This window comes from Pseudophryne corroboree, chromosome 4 (genome assembly GCF_028390025.1).
Source record: "Pseudophryne corroboree isolate aPseCor3 chromosome 4, aPseCor3.hap2, whole genome shotgun sequence".
Lineage (NCBI taxonomy): Eukaryota > Metazoa > Chordata > Amphibia > Anura > Myobatrachidae > Pseudophryne > Pseudophryne corroboree.
Genome location: NC_086447.1, coordinates 253610347 through 253631943, shown reverse-complemented (window position 1 = coordinate 253631943; position 21597 = coordinate 253610347). Strand labels below are relative to the sequence as shown.

General features: G+C 46.1%; 1 protein-coding gene across 4 annotated transcripts in view; it reads right to left on the bottom strand.

Moving 5' to 3' along the window:
• Positions 1-21597, bottom strand: part of LOC134909301 (cilia- and flagella-associated protein 57-like) — a 156425-nt gene that overhangs the window by 17368 nt on the left and 117460 nt on the right. For all 4 annotated transcript variants that reach the window (XM_063916035.1, XM_063916038.1, XM_063916036.1 and 1 more), the window contains 3 exons: positions 10765-10908; positions 4227-4343; positions 3216-3350 (listed from right to left, as the gene is read on the bottom strand). In XM_063916035.1, the coding sequence (XP_063772105.1) occupies positions 3216-3350; positions 4227-4343; positions 10765-10908 (396 nt within the window). The remainder of the gene's footprint in view (positions 1-3215; positions 3351-4226; positions 4344-10764; positions 10909-21597) is intronic.

Here is a 21597-nt window from a genome sequence, read left to right as displayed (position 1 = left end):
CGGGTATCTGGACGCCATTACTTGCCTTTCAGATGTCTCCTGAGGCTGGCTCAGCGTTCCAAGGCCGGATCTCATCTGTGTCCACATTCTGCATATCCCTCCTGTCACGCTGAGACGCTGTCACAGCGGCGCCATGTTTGAATCCTGCATGGCGTCTCCTGTCCTCTGCGGCCGGCGCCGCCATTACTGTTATGTTTCCACATGGTTTCCAAACCAGCTTTCCCTCCAAGTTCTAACATGGGCGCAGCCATGTTGGATCCAATCACATGTCTCAGTTCCACCAATCCACTGCCTCTGGAAATCTGCATAATTGCCCAGCCAATGCCTGCATTGCTGCAGGTATAAGTATCCTGTGCCTGGGCCAGGAAATCGTCAGTGCTTTGTTTGTCATACCTTGTTCCAGTCTGTCTCTCTCCTGTGGTTGTTTTCCGGGTTCCAGTTCCTGTCTCCAAGCTTCCACTAAAGAGACCCGCTCCAGTCTACCACCTGCGGTGCAGCCTGACTCTCCAGTCCTTTGGGACTCATCTGTTTCCAGCTACAGATTCACCTGCTTCCAGCATTTAGCTTCCAGCAGAGATCAGCTCTTCTTAAAGTGCCGGTACCATTTCTGCAGATTTCCATTTACCACCGGTACTAATATTTCACCGTTCTCAAGCTTCATTTATCATTTGTATTTCTTCGCTCTCAAGCTTCATTTATTATTTGGCTGGTTCCATCCAGTATCCACTCCGTGTCTACATCTGTCTGGTTCCAACCAGTACCCACAGCAGCCACTTTATCTACAGCAGCCCAGCTTCCCATGGAACATCAGCTGGTATGATCCTGGGCTATCTCCATTACTACAGTCGGGTCTGGTAAGGACTTTCCATCTAGAGGTCAATAAGAACTGTACCCATTCTACCAGAGCCCTGTGGCCATTGCCATCCTGTAGTACCCAGGAACTGTGTTATATTACTGCTGATTTTACGTTTCTCTTTTATTACTACTGTGTTGCATGGAGTTTGTCAAATAAACATCATTGACTTTTATCTTGGTTGTCGTGGTCACGCCTTCGGTCAATCTCTCTACGTGTAACTTACATGTCCAGGGGTCTGATACAACCTCCCAGGTTTCACTACACCTCAGCCCCTACAACTGAGGCTGGCTCCCGTCAGCTCAGGCCCTCAGTTGTGACAGACAGGTTGTAATGTAACAAAATAGGTAAAAAGCCAAGGGGACTGAATGCTTTAGCAAGGCACTGTATAATATATATATATACACTCATACACACACACACACACACACACACACACACACACACACACACACACACACACACACACCAGCAAGCCTTGCTACAGTTTTGCTATTTGGCCATGCTAAAACTGTTGCAGGGCATGATGGGATGTGTAGGACCGAAGGTTCCACATCCCTGGTTTAAAGGAACAAGCATTAGAGATGTGTTTAAGACACAAATTTGTGACCAAGAGCTATTCGAAGAGAGCAATTGATCAGACCATAGAAGAAATATCTCAGATTGAAAGAAACTATCTTTTGAAATATAAAAATAAAGCAGACAATAAGGAAAACGTTAAACTGCCCTTCATTACCACCTACAATATGGCCAACACAAGAAAGTGTAACAAATCTTCAAACAACACTGGCACCTTTTAAAAATGAACACAGTACTTGGAACCCTTCTCCCCGACCAAGCTTTATTTACAGTATATACAGGAAATTGCACAATTTAAAAATCATATTGTTAGAAGTGCTATTCCAACAAAAAGGAAAGGCAGCATAAAAACCATAGGTTTCCATAAATATGGACTGTGTATGATGTTCAAATCCCACATGAAACAATCAAGTACTGTAAAATGGAACATTTTGTTTCAATTACCACTAAACAAGTTTTCAAAATTCAAGAATTTATTACTTGCAATATCAAGAATTGCATATATTTAAATTAAAGCCTGCAATACATTGGTAGAACCTCTACATCATTGAGGGAGAGAGATGGTCTGAGCTTGTAAGAAATATTACAAAGGTATATGTCAAACACTCCCTGTCCAATCATTTTAAGGAAGAACATATTTGTTCTTGCAGATTTATAAAATATGCCATAGACAGATATAAAAAAAGAGCCATTGAAGGACAGAATGGATGGAACAACATTAACGCAGACGGAAATGAAATTTATTCATGAGGTGAAAACCCTGGTTCCAAATAGATTGAACTGTGATTTTGAGGTGAAATGGTTCTTATAACAGGTTATTTTATACTGTATGAGCAGACACTTTACCCATGTATGTTTATGCTATTTCTATTTATTTGAAAGGATATTCTATATTTATATGCTTTTATAGACATTTCTATATATTATCATGAAGGGGATGCAGTCAACTTACCTACAATCAAAATCCCGACGGTCAAAATACCGACAACCATTGACCGACGGTCAAAATACCAACAAGGTCAAAATACCAACATGGTCAAATTACCAACATTGTAAATGTCGACGTGGTCAAAATAACTAAATTTAAAATGTCGACAAGTCGAAAAATCTACATGAGTTTTTCATTGAAACTGCCTTGTTCATACTTTACCATCCCTGTGGACATGGAGGAGGAATATAATAGTGTGCCCGAAGCATGGCGAGCGCAGCGCAGCCTAACCCTAACCCTTCCCGGTGGTGCCTAAACCTAACCCCTTCTTCCTGAAGCCTAACCTAACCCCCGCAGCCTAGCCCTAACCATCCCCAGCGGTGCCCTGCAGCCTAAACCTAGCCTTTCCTCCCCGTAGCCTAACCCTAACCTTACCCCCTGCAGCATGTGCCATGGAGATGTCCCCAGGAACAAGCGCCCATGTATTGTAATATAGCATGTAATAGAAAACAATACATAAGTAAAATATTACATTTGTAGCATTCCTGCATGTAGGTTACGGTAGAAGAATGGAAAGTAATGTGGGAGGATCTTCAGGTGGTTTGTGATAGAATATGGCTGTAGGAAGGATATCTGAATTTCTTGCTGGCTAGCTCCCAGACCCATGCACTAGCATCCTGCATGGCGTGCTGGGAGGGCATTAATAACACTGAATGAGTGACTGTCTATGTTTGTTCGAACATTAGTGCCAGCCCTGTGCCTCAGGCCTTTATCACCTCCAGACAAGTCCAGACCTGGGGTGCCACTTATTGTCTGAACTGTTCTGAACCCTGCTCATAACATAGATCTACTTACTGCATCACCATCCTGCCCGTATTTTGTGTACAACTTCCGGATGGCGTTCTTCAGCTGTTTAGGCTCTTGGATAAGTCCAACACAATGATGCAGATCAACCTTGAAACGTTTAATGATGGCTTCAATATTGCGAACCTGCAGAAAGACATGAATACCAGTTTTACTTTAAAATAAGAATATAACAACAAATTAAAACTGATGGAAATTTGAATAATGAAACAGATGCAATTTCCACAGTTTGATGTATGTGATGTAATTCATTGTACAAATGGAATCGGTATGTTTTACAGACAGACAGGATGATGGCAGTCAGTATACCGACAGCGGCATCCCGTCTGCTGGAATCCCGGCAGCGAGGCATCGAGTTCCCTCGCAAGCTCACTTTGCCCGCCACAGGTTATATTCACACTCTGTTGGTGGCGTGGAGGTCGGGATTCCTACTGGTGGTATTTCTCCGGCTGTCGGGATTCAGGCATCGGTCTCCTGAACGCCAGGATCCCGACAGCCAGTATTTTACCTGTATCTCGTACAAATATGTCTTCATACTTCTAGCCTCAATACACCATGTGACACAAGACACCTGCCACGAGGTAGCTGGCAGATCCTGTGCGACTCTGCTAGCACTGGCCATCCTTTTTGTGCCTTTTTATCTGAAAATGTGTCTTAGGCACAATACAATGTGACTAGGACACACCATTAAACTATACTGATTAATTTGATATGCAACACTTGCATATTTGTGTGCAAATGCACAATGGAACTTAAAATGGAAGAAAACAGCAGTCATTGCTTTGCAGCACTTTGAATACAAATTCAGAGACTGTCGCACACAGATATACAAATGTTGCATATTAACATGATCAGCACAGTCTACTGGTACGTCCTAGTCACATTACATTGTGACTAAGATGCATTTCTGGGTAAAAATAAGCAAAAAAGACGCCTGGGACTATCAGATCCTCACAGAACATCTGTACTTCTGGCGCTTGCTGTATGCTGGCTCTGACTCACCTTCTGTCTTTCCTTTTGCATCTCACGGTGTTCTGCATTTAGCTTCTGTTTCAGTTCTGCGTTAATCAGATCCAACTGTGTGTTCTGCTTGTGGAAATGCTGCAACTCTGTTTCCATCTGGAATTACATTTAGGGGCCCTTTGCTATTGGTAGGTAAGCTTACTTTGTACACCATAGATATATAGGCAGAAGTCCAAGGCACAGTAATAGTATTAAAAAATAAAGAGAGTTATGGTAGACCTACCTTTGTTAACTCTTTCTTCGAAGTACATAGGGTCCACAAGGAAACATTGTGGTTGTAGTGGTGGATGAGAATCTGGGCACCAAACAGGTAAAGCTTTCAAGCATATCCCAAAATGCTCGGCTTCCCTCCTCTATAACCCCGCCTCCAGGCACAAGCAATACGTTTTGTTAACCAGCTTAATGCAGAAAGCAGAAAGGAGAGAAGAAAGATGTTAGGCATATAAGAACACATTCTCACGGACAGGAGAAAGGAACCAGGGGCGATTGCCGCAAAAACACAGAGAGACCATGCGCGTCAGGCTGGGTGCCTGTGTACCCTATGTACTTCGAAGAAAGAGAGTTAACAAAGGTAGGTCTACCATAACTCTCCTTTTCTTCATCAGGGTACATAGGGTTCCACAGGGAAACATCGGGGATGTCCTAAACCAGTACTTCAAGGGGACGCGCCTGAGAGCATAAGAGAATCCGGCGTCCAAAGGAAGCATCCTGGGAGGTGAATGTATCAAAGGCGTAAAACCTAAGAAATGTGTGTACCAAAGACCACGTAGCCGCATTGCACAATTGTACGGCGGACGCCCCACGGTGTGCCGCCCATGAAGGTCCTACAGACCGGATAGAATGGGCAGAAATCAAAGCAGGTACTGAAAGGTCAGCTCGAGTGTGAGCATGTGCAATTATCAATTTAATCCATCTAGCCGGCGTCTGCTTATTAGCAGGCCATTCATGCTTGTGAAATTAAAAAGGAAAGAAAAGAGTATCAGAACGTCTGATAGAGGCAGTAAGTTCCTCATATATAAGTATAGCCCAAACCACATCCAGTGGATGCTTTTTTGCCGACAAGTCTGAAGATATAAAGGCCGGAACCACAACCTCTTGATTAAGGTGAACAGAAGAAACCACATTAGAGAGATAACCAGGTCTGGTTCGGAGAACTGCTCTGTCATGGTGAAAAATCAGGAAGGGGGATGACAGGATAGTGCTCCCAAGTCTGATACCCTTCTAGCTGAAGCAATAGCAAGCAAGAAAAGAGTCTTGGCAGCAATTTGAGATCCACCGACTGAAGAGGTTTGAAGGGGGGCCTCCTGAAGAGCGTCCAACACAACAGAGAGATCCCATGGAGCCACAGGAGGGACATAGGGAGGTTGAATGCAATTAACACCCTGAAGAAATGTGTGTATATCAGGTAGTGAGGCAATCCTGCGTTGGAACCAAACAGACATGGCAGAAATGTGTACCTTGAGAGAGGCAAGACGAAGGCCTAGGTCCAAACCTCTTTGAAGAAAGGCAAGAATTCTGGAGGTTCGAAACTTAATGGCATCATAATGCTTGGCAGCGCATCAAGTGAAGTAAGTGTACTCTATAGTAGATACGTGCAGAGGCCGGTTTACGGGCCTTAAGCATAGTTTGAATGACGCCCTCCAAAAATCCTTTTGTCTTTAGGATCAATGATTCAAGAGCCATGCCGTCAAAGACAGTTGGGCAAGGTCCGTGTAGAGACATGGGCCCTGTGAGAGAAGGTCATGTTGCTGAGGAAGTGGAAGGGGTTGCTCCGCTGATAAGCCCTGGAGATTGGAGAACCAAAGCCATCTGGGCCACGCCGGAGCTACCAGAATGAGGTTTCCTCCTTCTTGTTTGAACTTCCGAAGAAACCGAGGTAGAAGGGATACTGGAGGGAAGGCGTAAGGTAGACGAGAGGTCCACAGGATTGACAATGCATCCACAAATGCTGCCCGGGAGTCCCAGGTTCGTGATCTGAAGACCTGAAACTTGTGATTGTGTCAAGGCCATGAGATCCACGTCTGGTAGACCCCATTTGTCCACCAGGAGTTGAAAGACCGCTGGGTGAAGAGCCTATTCTCCGGTGTGAACATCCTGATGACTGAGGAATTCTGCCTCCCAGTTGAGTATGCCCGCAATGAATACCGCTGATATGGCCGGTAGATGATGTTCAGCCCATCTGAGAATTTTGGACACCTCTTGCATCACCATCTTGCTGCGAGTGCCATCCTGATGATTGATATAGGCCACCGTGGTGGCATTGTCTGACTGAATGAACTGGTCTGTCTTGTAGTAGAGGGCAGGCTAAGGTCAATGTATTGAACACTGCTCTCAACACCAACACATTGGCAAGTGAGACTCTTCCTGGTTCCAACATCCCTGAAACGAGTGCTGTTCGGTCGCTGCTCCCCAGCCGCGAAGACTAGCATCCGTCATAAGCAAGACCCAGTTGGGGACCCAGAAGGGACGGCCCTTGTTCAGTTGCTGGTCCTCAAGCCACCAGGTCAATGACAGGTGAACCTCTGGAATCAGAGATATCATTTGTGATCTGATGCGTTGGCTGTTCCACCTGGAAAGGTTCAGACATTGCAGAGGTCAGGAGTGAAACTGAGCAAACTTGACCATGTCGAATGTTGACATCATCAGCCCGAGAATTTGCATTTCCGAATGTACTGATACCAGAGGACAGTGAAGAAAGTGTAGTATCCTGCTCTGCAGTTTCAAAACCTTGTCTGGTGATAGGTACAGTCATTGGCAGTAAGTATCTAGAAGTGCTCCCAGATGTACCATCCTTTGTGACGGAGTAAGGGAGGACTACTTCCAATGTATCAGCTAGCCATGGTTTTGCAGGAAGGACATTGTTAGTTGGAGATGACTGAGGAGATGGTCATGTGAGTTCGCCAGAATCAGCAAATCGTCCAGGTATGGAAGAATTCATATACCCTGTTGACGGAGATATGCCGTCCTGACCTTGGTAAAAATGTGAGGTTCCGTAGTCAGGCCAAACAGCAGAGCCTGGAATTGATAATGTTAGCTGCCAATAGCAAACCGCAGGAACAATAGGAATATGCAGATACACATCCTGTACATCTAGGGAAACCATGAAGTACCCAGGTTCCATAGCTAGAACTATGGAACGCAATGTTTCCATGCAAAACTTAGAAAATTTCACAAACTTGTTCAAGTTTGGAACCAGAAAAAGGGTGAAGTGGTAGCCTCTGCCCTGTTGGGACTGAGGAACCGGCACAATCACCCCTGAATGTAGGAGTGAACTGACCACAGTCTACAGAATTAGCGCCTTTTTGGATCCGATGGAGGCCTGTGGTGAAATACTGTTGAGGAAGACGTCCTTTGAATGAGACAGCGTACCCATGAGAGACAACTTTTATCACCCAAGCGTCTGAAGTGGTCATGTTCCAAATCTGTGCAAGTTGCAGAAGTTGGCTTCCCAACCTGAGGTCCCCCAAGGGAAGGCCTGCTCCGTCAGGCTACAGGCTTGTCAGATATTGCTGCAATTTGTCGAGCTGCCCATGGTTGCTTGGCCTTGGGCTTAGATGGTTTAGCTGGGCGTGACTGTCTAGGGAATGACTGTACTTTAGCTTTTCCTTGTGGACAAAAGGGAAGAAAAGTAGCAGTTTTGGCCATCTGAGTAGGATTGCTCGGGGGTAAAAAGGCCGTTTTGGCTGCAGCCATGGATGTCACAATTTTATTTAGCTCTTCCCCAAAAAGAATACTGTATTTCCCGTAAAGGGAAGATTTTCTAACGTTTTCTTGGAATCTAAATCCACCTTCCAAGAACGTGGACAAAGGGGTGGTCTTCAGGTTGCCGAATGTCGGGATCCCGGCCCACAGTATACCGACACCGGAATCCCAACACCCGGCATACCAACAGATATTCTCCCTTGTGGGGGTCCACGAGCTCTTTGGAGGGAGAATAAATAGCGCGCGCCACCGTGCCCGCAAGGGGCTCATTTGCGCTCGCCACGCTGTCGGTATGCCGGCGGTTGGGCTCCCGGTGCCAGTATGCTGGTCGCCAGGAGCCCGGCCGCTGGCATACCATACTACACCCGGCCAAAGAATACGGCATGCAAGTACAAATGTAGCAGACGCCTTTACGGTCAACACGCCAGCCTCAGATAAAGCTTCATGAGTATAATGAGAAGCAGTTTTAAAATGAGTCAGATACCGTCTGCCTTCGCCCGACATATCCAGAGGCAATTCCTCCTAAAGTGCCTACACCCATGTTTCAATAGCCTTTGCGGCCCAGGAAAATGCCACATTGGGTCCATGTATAGCCCTTGTGATAGAATACATAGATTTTAGACAGTTTACAATATGTTTGTCTCTTGGTTCCTTCAGTGAGGTGACAGTGGTGAAAGGCAGAGTGGATGACATCACCAGACAGGAGAAATGTGGATGACATCACCAGACAGGAGAAATGACAGTCCAGTGGAGGTGGAGTTTCCCACCTGTTACAGATAGCTGCTGGTGGAGGATAGCGAGCTAATGCATGCTTAGACAGAGGGTACTTTTTACCTGGAGTGTTCCAGGGCTCGTATCTAATCTCCATGAAATTATCAGAATGGGGAAATTCAGTTTTAATCACCTTTTACTTTTTAAACACATCTGTTTTCTTAGCAACCGGTGTGGGTTCTTCCTCATCTGTGAGTTGAAGAATATGTTTAATTGCTTCCACAAAGGCAGGGATATCTACCAAAATGGGAGCTTCCTCTTTTGCAGCACAGGAGATAGAGCTGTATGCTCACCTTCCTCCTCAGATGACACGACTGAGAGGACTGGGGATTGGGAGGATGAGGTAGCCTGCTTAGAGGAACCAGTGGCATGCCTATGCCCTGTCAGAGCCTTTGGTCTAGTCAGAGTCTGTGTTAATTACTGCAGCTGATTAGACAAGTTATCTGCCCAGGCGGATTTACAATTGGTACTATATTAGGAGGTAGTGCCATAGGAGGCATAAGACGGTCTACTAAAGTACCCAACAGTATAGAAAAGGCTGCCCAGGGAGGCTCCTTTATGGGAGCAGGAGCAGTGAACTGACTAGGAGGTGTACAGTTAGCACAAAGGCCATCATGTATGACATCCTCCGCAGATAACCCAGCTGAACAAACTCTGCATGAGAGTAACACAGGGGATTCTGCCTGTTTGCATCCCTTTTTGTTAGACATGTCAGTAAAACAAAGTGGACTCACCCTGCACACTAAATGCAATGAGATATAAGTGCACAGCGTTGTATGTGCCTAAACACTGATCAGAGCTGGGGGAGGGGCTACAGGTCAAGCACCGCCTTTCCTATGCTGGTCTTCCACCCCAGGTACTGATGGGCATTAATAAAACAGGTATATGCACACCTAGACCTGTGCCCTTACTGCCCTGGTGGTCTAGTGGGGTCCCTGTCCAGGGTCGCAGTCCGTTTCCCTAGACCACGGCGGATCGCAATTTAAATGCAGGTCCCCTTATCTGCTCCCCAACCCCCCCAGTGCTGGCCAATCAGTCCTGGATCCCCACAGCCAGCGGTGCTAGAAGCCGCGTGTATCCCCTGCTGCAAGTACTCGTCTGAGGCTCTGGCCAAGCGGGAGTTTTGGCGCCAGCGGGGGGAGGGGGTGATGGAGCTGCAGCACTGACGTCACACTGACTTACAGCGCTGACAGCCCAGAGAGAAGAAAAGAAAAAAATCTCTTCTAGACAAAAATTAAAAAGCTTTTTGGGGCTGTTGTAGAAGCCCCACTGTCACGGTGCACCTGTTTTTTGCAGGCACCAATTCAAAACTGATTGCCTGTGCCTGGAGGCGGGGTTATAGAGGAGGGAACCTGAGCATTCTGGGATATATGCTTGAAAGCTTTAACTGGTGCCCGAATTCTCATCCACCACTACAACCCCAATGTTTACCTGTGGAACACTATGTACCCTGATGAAGAAAAGGAAATTACTGTAGCTAAGATAATAGACAAGTTGAGGATGACCAGAGCCGGCCCTAGGCATAGGCAAACTAGGCAAAGCTTCTGCTGATTAAAATGATATGCGGCATGCCTATATTCTGTGGAAATCACTGTAATGTAGCATTTTGTATGCAGATACAGCCGCAGTCGCACACAGAATATAGGTATGTTGCATATCATTTTAATAAGCAGAAGCTGCTTGTGCATCCTAGACACATAGTAATGCAAATAAGACGCATTTTCATAAACAAAAGGCACCCCAACGTTAGCAGAGCTGCCAGCTGACTCATGCCAGGCATGTCCTCCAGAAATAGCGGTGGTGCTAGGGGGCACCAGCCAAAATCTTGCCTAGGGCATCATATTGGTTAGGGCCGGCTCTGAGGATGACCCAGGTGAAACTGACATTCCTCTGCAATGTAATGTGCTTATAAACTACACTAATAAAGTACACTAATAGTAGAACAATAGTAGAAATATACATGATAAAATAATTGTACAGTGTAGGGGAAAAAATGAAACTTGATTTGATTTGTTTGAGTAAAGCACTGGAACAGAATTGTTACCTCCTGGATCTGCTCCTTCATTTGATTGATCTCATTTTTCCAAGGCTCATTTTGCTTTTCCAGCTCCTTGATTTTATTATTCAGAACAAACCTGCAGTTCTCCAACTTCTCTTTCTTCTTATTTAGGTCAATAATTATCTTTCCCTGAACCAGAAATGAGAAATATTTGGTTAAGAACTTGGGAGAAAGACAATCGGGTAAATTTACTAAGGTGGTAGTTTTTTTTAGAACTGGTGATGTTGCCCATAGCAACCACTCTATTATCTTCTAGAAGCAGCTAGATAAATGTTAAGTAGAATCTGATTGGAGCCCACACTGCTGACTGTTTATACAGAGCTCTCATGGAAGTGAAAGCTTAGGGCTATATGAAAAGCTTGTCAAAAAATGAGTTTAGTTTCCGCTAAATAAAAAAGCTGCACATAAAGAGAGTGCACTTATGCCCATATACTGAGGTGTATACATTGCAAAATACAAGCAGTTCGGCACCATTAGAAAGAGAGAGAAAACCAGTCGGTAAAATATGCACACAATAGCATAATCTATGTTCGAGCAAGGAGGAAAGTACCTATCAGAATCAGTAGTGTATTCATAGTCAGCCAATCACAAGCAGTTCACTTGTACTGGCGACCATTATCATCGTTGATATTATCAACTACAGTAGAATGCCTATTAAGTAGGTGTAAGTGGCAGAATCCAGCAAATTTGCATGGGCGACTATGCACACATACACTTTCTTAGCACGATGCACAAACTGGTATAATACTCACTGTCAGCGGTGGCTACTACCTGCTTGGAGTAGGGGGACTGCTGCTGCTTGGAGTAGAGGAGAGGATAGCCGAGCCACTGTCAGCCGGGTCCCATCACCTGAGTAATGGATCTAGCAGGTGCTGGGACCGGCGCATGCGCACAAGCAGCGACCTGACACACCGGCTTCTATGGACTGTATCGGCTGCAGCCCATAGAAGCTGAATTAGGTTGCACGAAAGGCCTATCGCAGCCAGTCTGGCAGTCCCAGAGGGAGGAAACACCACCCAGTAGGACTGCCTGTAGTGTCTGTGACTGACAGGTAGGAAGTCACTAACAGTCACAGTGAAGCCAGTGCAGTCACAGACTGCGTCTGGCTCACTGACACTGAGTTGAAGTGGCGGATTTTGCTGGAGGGTTGCTGTCCTGCATCGCATAGGTAAAATCCACCACTGCTCACTGTGCATCAGGCCCTTTTGCTCTATAAATAGCAGCTGTTTTTCCTTTCAGTAAGTCAAATAAGATGATGTAATTTTCTGCTTCCCCTCCCATGATTTATCTTAACGGTAAGTGTTCCGAACCCCACATATGAAAGTAGATGATGGTATAATAGACAAACTGACCATCTAAAAGACTCCTGGAGGTATAGTTACTACAGGTCAGTTTCCAAAGATTTTTATCGATTTCAAATCAATCTAAATCTATGTTGTGTTTCCAGGGCTAAAACACATTTACTAACATTTAAAAATGAATATAAACAATAATCTGTATATGTTTTCAACCCCTGAAACACAACATCGATTGAGATAGATTTTTATCCATTAAGCCCTAGGCTATGGGTGCTGAGTTGATAGCATTCAGGGATTTAGAATTTGTAAAATAATATTTTTTGTATACAGGAGGACTACAGGTCCCAGCAAGGATCCCCCACATGCCAGTACTTGGATAACCACAAGTACCAACATGTGTGGCCTTTATGGGCCTGCTTGTTCCTATAGTCCCACTGTAAAAAAATAAAATAAAGGGACTTCTGGTTCCAGTTGCATGCAGGGCGTTGCTTGAGCTCACAGCTCCGCTCTGGGACCCGCTAACCAGAACCTTTTAAAGGCTTATATTAGCCTCCTGCTCCCGGGTTCTTACTACACCAGCATCCCGTGCCCCTGATGGACAAATTCCTGTCCCAACCAGCCTCCGGAAAGCCGCTAGCACCCAGACAGGAGAAACGCCGCGCCGATCACATGGCGCCGGACATGGACTCTGCTCACGCAACCCTGGCTTCTTTGAAAGCTGAAGCCACACTTGAGGACACTGATGCTCTGCAAGTATGTCATTCTCCTGACTCCCCTGTCACATATGGGGAAGTGGTGGAAGCGATTACAAACACCATGACACCACTGTTAACAAAGGCTGTCTCTGACATATCTCAGCAACTACAGCAACTCACCATAAGGGTCTCTACTGATGAGAACAGAATTGGTTCTCTTTGCCACGACATGTCTAACACCCAATATGATATCAAAATGCTCCAGAGGGAGAATCATCAGCTTTGGAATAAGCTAGATGACATTGAGAATAGAGCAAGAAGGAATAATATTAAGGCGTTGGAATTATCTGAATCTATTAAAGGACCAGCTTTAATTTAATTTGTCATGATTTCCCTGCCCAAACTTCTTGAATGTAAGGACCTAGTGGTTGAGAGAGTACACAGAGTTGGCTTCCCACCTAGACCGCAGGACACTAGACCCAGAGTCATCCTGTTCCGCCTCCTGAACAATTTGCATAAACTCGCATTTTGGAAAGCATCTCGTAAACTGCAAGATATTATGTGGGAGGAAAAGAGGATTTGTCTATTTCAAGTTCTCTCAGTAGAATTTACAAGAGGGTGTTATGATTCCCGTACTCCAGACCAGAAGAGATCTTATGGCAGAGGTCTGAGTACTGGGAAGATATGCTGGTTGTGGGAGCAGGAGAGCCTAGTAACCCCTGGCGCCCTAACTCCGTTGTCTCACCCGTGTTATCAGAAATCCCTTGCGAGACTATGGTTGCTTGAGCCCATGGCAGCCGCGTTCGAAGGGCGGATTATGTCTGCCCAACCCCGATGCCCCCGCAGGTCTTAATGGGAGACAAAGGGAAATACGAGACAGGGTGATAACAAGGGGCCCTCTGACTAAGCAACCAGGCCAGGGGTTACAAGCTAACTAACTTTAACCAAAGGTATGTGCGGACTAGCCGCCAGGGAAAAGGACAACCAAAGAACCACTGATCCGTTACTCCTATCCAGCACCGCTGGATACCAGAGTGGATCTGTGGGAGCGGAATCCTCCGCAAAAGCTCCAGAACACAAATTAACTAAATAATAAACAGTAAGCGGACAAGCCGCAACACACGGCTGAGCCGCGACTCACGAACACCACAGGATGTTAAAGGTGCTCGGTCAGACTCCAGGAATAGATGGCAAACTTCCGAGTACAGGATCTCTGAGGACAGGAACAACCGGATTGAGCAGGACTGGAAACTCTCTGTAGCAGACACAGGCAAACAGGAAGCTATCACCGGCGTCTGTAAGAAGTCCTGAGGGTGCCTTTATTCAGGAACCCTCCAATCAAGATCCAGACAGGGTAATCAATGGAAATGCCGTGCAGCTTGCATGCTGCACGGCCAGCACATAATCAGGTAATTTAGGACAGACCCAGCAACGGGGAACGCGGCTGAACGTGGCGTCCCTGTTGCTAAGGTCAGAGCGGCTCTGTGCGCCCGGCGTCTAGCGTTGCCAGGGAGCCGGCGGCTGAACGCGCACGGCGTCCCTGGTTGCTAGGCGCCGGGCCGCACCGACGAGCGGACCCCGGCGCCTAACAGTACCCCCCCCTTGAGGAGGGGTCAAGGAACCCCTAAAGCCAGGTTTCTGAGGAAATTCTCGAAAAAATGCCCTTTTGAGCCTTGGGGCATGAAGGTCCTCATCCAGGACCCAAGACCTTTCCTCTGGCCCATAACCTCTCCAATGTACAAAAAAATAAAGCCGACCCCGGGACAACTTGGAATCGAGAACCTTCTCCACCAAGAACTCCTGCTGACCCTGTACATTTACTGGAGATCTCCCCTGAGATATTCTACGAGGAAATCTACTGGACGAAACATAAGGTTTAAGCAATGAGCAATGGAAGGTATTTCCGATCCGTAAAGTTTTTGGTAAGCGTAACCGGAAAGCAACTGGATTGACTTTTTTGATAATGAGAAATGGTCCAATAAATCTAGGACCCAATCTGGCTGAGGTTTGTCGGAGTTTAATGTTGCGAGTCGACAACCACACCCTGTCTCCTACTTTAAAAGTGCACGGCCGCCGGAGTCTGTCAGAAAATCTTTTTTCCCGGAATGCTGCTTTTCTGAGAGCCAGGTGCACTTTTTTCCAAATAAGTTTAAGATGAGAGGTCAGGGCCAGAGAGGAGACAGAGGAATGTTGAAAAAATGAATTAGCTCTGGGGTGAAAACCAAAAACTGCAAAAAATGGAGACACATTGGTGGAGGAATGACAGGCATTATTATAAGCAAACTCCGCCAATGGAAGAAACTCAGACCAGTCATTTTGGAGTTTGGCCGAGTACAAACGCAAATATTGTTTAAGAGATTGGTTAACTCGCTCAGTCTGTCCATTGGATTGGGGATGATAGCCGGAGGTTAATGATAATTTCATCTTCAACGAAGCACAAAAGGACTTCCAAAATTGTGCAATGAATTGTGGACCCCTGTCAGAGACAATATCAGTGGGTAAGCCATGGAGTCTGAAAACATGGCGGAGGAACAAGACTGCCAATCCCTGGGCAGATGGCAATCGGGGAAGAGCAATGAAATGGGCCATTTTGCTAAAACGGTCCACTACCACCCATATGACTCGGCATCCGGCTGACAGAGGGAGGTCCACCACAAAATCCATGGAGATATGCGACCATGGCCTAAGGGGAACATTCAAGGGCATAAGTTGACCTATAGGCAAAGAACGGGGAACTTTATGCTGTGCACAGACCTGACAAGAAAAAACAAACTCTTTAATGTCTTTGGAAAGACCAGGCCACCATACTGAGCGGGAGACTAATTCCAAAGTCTTAGCGATTCCCGGATGCCCGGCAACCTTGCTATCATAAAACTCCGCCAAAACAGTAGCTCTCAAAAACTCAGGGACAAAAAGACGACCAGCAGGAGTATTTCCAGGAGCTTGATGTTGAAGCAGCTTTAACTGGGTAAATACACCCTGTGTGAGGCCTGCCCGAATGACTGAAGACGGAAGTATGGGAGTAACAGGACTGTTGTCTTGAACTGGAAGAAAACTGCGTGACAGGGCATCTGCCTTAGTATTCTTGGAACCTGGCCTGAAGGTGATAATGAATTTGAAACGAGTAAAAAATAAAGCCCAACGAGCCTGCCGGGCATTCAGTCGTTTGGCAGATTCAATGTATTGAAGATTTTTGTGATCAGTCAAAACTGAAATGGTATGGGTCGCTCCTTCAAGCCAATGCCTCCACTCCTCGAAAGCCCATTTAATAGCCAGCAATTCCCGGTTACCAACATCGTAGTTGGATTCTGCAGATGAGAATTTCCTGGACATAAAGGCACAAGGATGTAATTCAAGGGAATCTGGATCCTTCTGAGAAAGGATAGCCCCTACTCCAACCTCCGAGGCATCAACCTCAACAATGAAAGGCAATTCTGGGTTGGGATGTCTAAGGACAGGGGCTGAGACAAAGGCTTGTTTCAAGGCCTGAAAAGATAACTCAGCTTCACATGACCAATTGGTAGGATCTGCTCCCTTCTTAGTAAGTGCCACAATGGGAGCAACTAGGTCAGAGAAAGAGTGAATAAATCTTCTATAGTAGTTTGCAAACCCTAAAAAGCGCTGAATTGCTTTTAAATTGGTGGGTTGCGCCCAACTAAGGATGGCTTGGAGCTTCTTCGGTTCCATACGGAATCCCCGAGGGGAAATAATGTACCCTAAAAAGGATACCTCCGTGACATGAAATTCACACTTCTCCAGTTTGGCATATAGGTGATTTTCACGTAATTTCTTTAGCACCTGACGCACCTGGGTAACATGTTGTTCTTCAGAGTCAGAATATATCAAAATATCGTCTAAGTAGACTACAACGAATCTTCCAAGAAATTCACGGAGCACATCATTAATGAGATCCTGGAAAACTGCCGGAGCGTTTGACAGGCCGAATGGCATAACCAGATACTCATAATGGCCTGATTGAGTACTGAATGCTGTTTTCCACTCATCCCCTGACTTGATTCTGATGAGGTTATATGCTCCTCTAAGGTCAATTTTGGAAAAAATCACAGCCGAACGTAGCTGATCAAAGAGGACAGAGATCAGCGGCAGAGGGTAAGTATTCTTTACTGAGATTTTATTCAAAGCTCTAAAGTCAATGCAGGGTCTGAGTGAACCATCCTTCTTCTCTACGAAGAAGAAACCTGCACTTAATGGGGATTTAGATGGCCTGATAAAACCTTTCCCAAGGCTTTCTTTCACATACTCATTCATGGCCACAGTTTCAGGACCAGACAATGCATATAACCTTCCTTTAGGCAACGTGGCACCAGGAATTAGCTCAATGGCACAATCGTAAGGCCTATGGGGAGGCAGAATATCCGCATTGCCCTTGGAAAACACGTCGGCAAAATCCTGATATTCCTCAGGAATGGGTGCAGGAACGGCGGCAGCTACTCGGATAGGAAGCGTAATACATTCTTTCCTACAGATGGTACCCCATTGTAAGATCTCCCCCGACTGCCAATCAATGATGGGATTATGAAAGGCCAGCCAAGGGTGACCCAGAACCACAGGAACTGCTGGACAATGAGTAAGGAAAAACTCAATCTTTTCAGAATGCAGGGCACCCACCGAGAGTAAAACAGGAGGTGTACCTAGAGAAATAACCCCATTGGACAAGGGACTCCCATCTAAACCATGCATGGTGACACACCTACCCAAGGTTAACTGAGGAATACCTAAGGCCTTGGCCCATGTTAAATCCATAAAGTTCCCTGCAGCTCCACTGTCCACAAAAGCAGAGACCGAGGAACAGAGGCTGCCAAAGGAAACTTTAGCAGGAACTAACAGTGAATTATTTGAGGAGATGAGCTGCAGACCAAAGTGAACCCCCTCACAACTCACTTGGTCAGGAAGTTTCCCGATTTGTTCGGACAACTACGGGCAAAATGTCCCTTACCTCCACAGTATAAACAAAGACCAGAATTTTGCCTCCTGGTTCTTTCTTCAGGAGACAATTTGGAGAGACCTATCTGCATAGGCTCCTCCATGTCTACAGGAATGGAAAGCACACAAGGAGAAGACCCGACAGATGCCCCTTTTTCAGCCCTCCGCTCTCTGAGCCGACGATCTATCTTAATAGAGAGCTCCATGAGTTTATCGAGAGTCTCAGGAGCGGGATACTGAAGGAGACTGTCTTTTATAGATTCAGATAAGCCGAGGCGAAACTGACTGCGCAGGGCTGGGTCATTCCATCCACAGTCGTTCGACCAACGGCGAAACTCCGTACAATAATTCTCTGCGGGATTCCTACCCTGTCTAAGAGCACGCAACTGACTCTCAGCGGACGCCTCTCTATCAGGGTCGTCATACAATAGCCCTAAAGATTTTAAAAAGGCGTCTACAGACGATAAGGCCGGATCGTCTGTCTTTAAACCAAAAGCCCAGGTCTGAGGATCCCCCTGAAGCAGAGAAATAATAATTCCAACCCGCTGAGCCTCCGTACCTGAGGAGACTGGTCTTAAACGAAAATAAAGTTTACAAGACTCTTTAAAATTAAAAAACTGTTTTCTATCCCCAGAAAAACGGTCAGGCAGATGCATTTTTGGTTCAGGGATGACCCTCGGGGAAGTCCGTAACAGATCTTCCTGTGACCTCACCCGGAGGGACAGATCCTGAACCATCTGAGTAAGTTCTTGAATCTGACTAACTAGAAGCTGGCCAGGATTTGGCCCAATACCGGCGGGATTCATGAGGCCGACAAAATCTCCCAACTGAATAAGTGAAAAAATTAACTCCTGTTAATTTAAATTTTTTCTTTTGTCTGGCCGGTGATAATGTTATGATTCCCGTACTCCAGACCAGAAGAGATCTTATGGCAGAGGTCTGAGTACTGGGAAGATATGCTGGTTGTGGGAGCAGGAGAGCCTAGTAACCCCTGGCGCCCTAACTCCGTTGTCTCGCCCGTGTTATCAGAAATCCCTTGCGAGACTATGGTTGCTTGAGCCCATGGCAGCCGCGTTCGAAGGGCGGATTATGTCTGCCCAACCCCGATGCCCCCGCAGGTCTTAATGGGAGACAAAGGGAAATCCGAGACAGGGTGATAACAAGGGGCCCTCTGACTAAGCAACCAGGCCAGGGGTTACAAGCTAACTAACTTTAACCAAAGGTATGTGCGGACTAGCCGCCAGGGAAAAGGACAACCAAAGAACCACTGATCCGTTACTCCTATCCAGCACCGCTGGATACCAGAGTGGATCTGTGGGAGCGGAATCCTCCGCAAAAGCTCCAGAACACAAATTAACTAAATAATAAACAGTAAGCGGACAAGCCGCAACACACGGCTGAGCCGCGACTCACGAACACCACAGGATGTTAAAGGTGCTCGGTCAGACTCCAGGAATAGATGGCAAACTTCCAAGTACAGGATCTCTGAGGACAGGAACAACCGGATTGAGCAGGACTGGAAACTCTCTGTAGCAGACACAGGCAAACAGGAAGCTATCACCGGCGTCTGTAAGAAGTCCTGAGGGTGCCTTTATTCAGGAACCCTCCAATCAAGATCCAGACAGGGTAATCAATGGAAATGCCGTGCAGCTTGCATGCTGCACGGCCAGCACATAATCAGGTAATTTAGGACAGACCCAGCAACGGGGAACGCGGCTGAACGTGGCGTCCCCGTTGCTAAGGTCAGAGCGGCTCTGTGCGCCCGGCGTCTAGCGTTGCCAGGGAGCCGGCGGCTGAACGCGCACGGCGTCCCTGGTTGCTAGGCGCCGGGCCGCACCGACGAGCGGACCCTGGCGCCTAACAGAGGTTTTCACAAAGCATTCTCACCAGTATGTTCACGTTTATTATCTGAAAAACAGATGTTTGCCCTCATGTACCCTGACCACTTTAGGATCTTCATGACTGGCGCCCTGGCCTTTCTCAGGGAGGATACCCCTGCACACCAGGATGATATACTGGTTTCAGTCTTTAATTATATACAAGTGAATAATTCCCTACTACCTCATTTTAATTCTGCGATCATAAATGTCCTCCCGAAGCCCGGGAGGGACCTCTCTAAACCTGGATCTTATCAACCAATCTCTCTTCTATATTGTGACTGTAAATTACTTTAAATAATTCTCGCTGAACGACTTAATCCCTTTCTCCCACAAATTATCCATCAGGATTAGACAGGCTTCATTAAAGGCTTGATTCAGACCTGATCATGCTGTGCGTTTTTGCACAGCAGCGATCAGGTCTGAACTGCGCATGCACTGGCACCGCAGTGCGCCGGCGCATGACAGACAGCCGATGGCTGCCGTAGCCCTGGGATCGCCTCTGCTTGATTGACAGGCAGAGGCAGTCGCTGGGCGGGAGGGGGCGGGCCGGTGGCATTTGGTCAGCCGTTGGGGGGCAGGCCGCGGCAGCTGCATGACGTCACATGCAGCAACGAGTAGCTCCCTGCCAGCGTGCAGAAGCTGCGCTGGCTGGGAGCTACTCTTCAAGTGCAAAAGTATTGCCACTGTGTGATGCTTTTGTACTTGTACGACGGGGCAGGGACTGACATGCAGGGTGGGCTAGCCCTGTGTTGGACGTCCCCTGCATGTCAGTGTGACTGATCGTAGATGTGCTAAATGTAGAGATAGTTAGATTTGGGTGGGGTGTGTTAAAACTGAAATCTAAATTGCAGTGTAAAAATAAAGCAGCCAGTATTTACCCTGCAGAGAAACAATATAACCCACCTAAATCTAACTCTCTCTGCACGTTCTATCTGTCCCCCCTGCAGTGCACACGATTTTGATACTATCTGTAGATGCGGAAAAAGCTTTCGATCTCGACCATTGGTCACATCTCTTTTCCACTATGGAAAGATTTGGCTTTCCCTCTACTTTTATTTCCTTCATCCGTACTACCTCTTCGCAAATATCCTGTAATAGATTTCTCTCCTCACCTTTCCTTATCAATAAGGGGACACGTCAAGGAAGTCTATTATCCCCTCTTTTGTTTGCCCTAGTGATTGAACCCCTCACATTAGCACTCAGGTCCACTCCAAATTTTCATGGTATTCAATTATTAGGTGCAAAATTTAAACTTGCCCTTTTTGCAGATGACATGCTCTTGTTTATCTCAGACCCAGCCATATCTATTCCAGTGATTATGGACATCATTAACTCATACGGCCGTATATCAGGTTATAAAATGAATGTAAATAAACTTGAAATATTACCTATTACAACCCTCTCCTCTTCTACTCTTGCTACCCTTCCTATTTTGACACAATTTGTTCTACAGTCCTCTCACATAAAATACTTAGGAGTTAATATGACCCGTGACCCACGCAACCTTTACAAAAAGAATTTTACCTCTCACCTTTCAAAAATCAAGTTACAACTAGATAAATGGACCAAGTTATCTTTATCCCTATTCGGGAGAGCTGCAGTATTGAAAAGCTTTATCTTTCCTAAAATATTTTATTTCCTCCAAATGCTTTCTTGTACCTTCCACAGATCAGACATACTTACCATCAATAAATGCATGTCGTCCTTTTTATGGGGAGGTAAAAGACCCAGAATGTCCTTAATCAAGTTGTTTAGATCCGGTTGGTGGGCTAAATATCCCTGATTTTGCTCTATACTCACTCTTGACGCACTTTAGATATATATCAGATTAGATGTTGGAAAAATCCACCTAGACTTACTTTGAACTTGAACAAAGTTATATTTGACTCATATGCCCCAGCAGCCCTACTCCATACTGCTCTTCGCCTTATCCCCCAACATATAATTAATCACATACTGTTCAGAGGCACTTACAATAGCTGGCTTCTTATAAACAAGAAA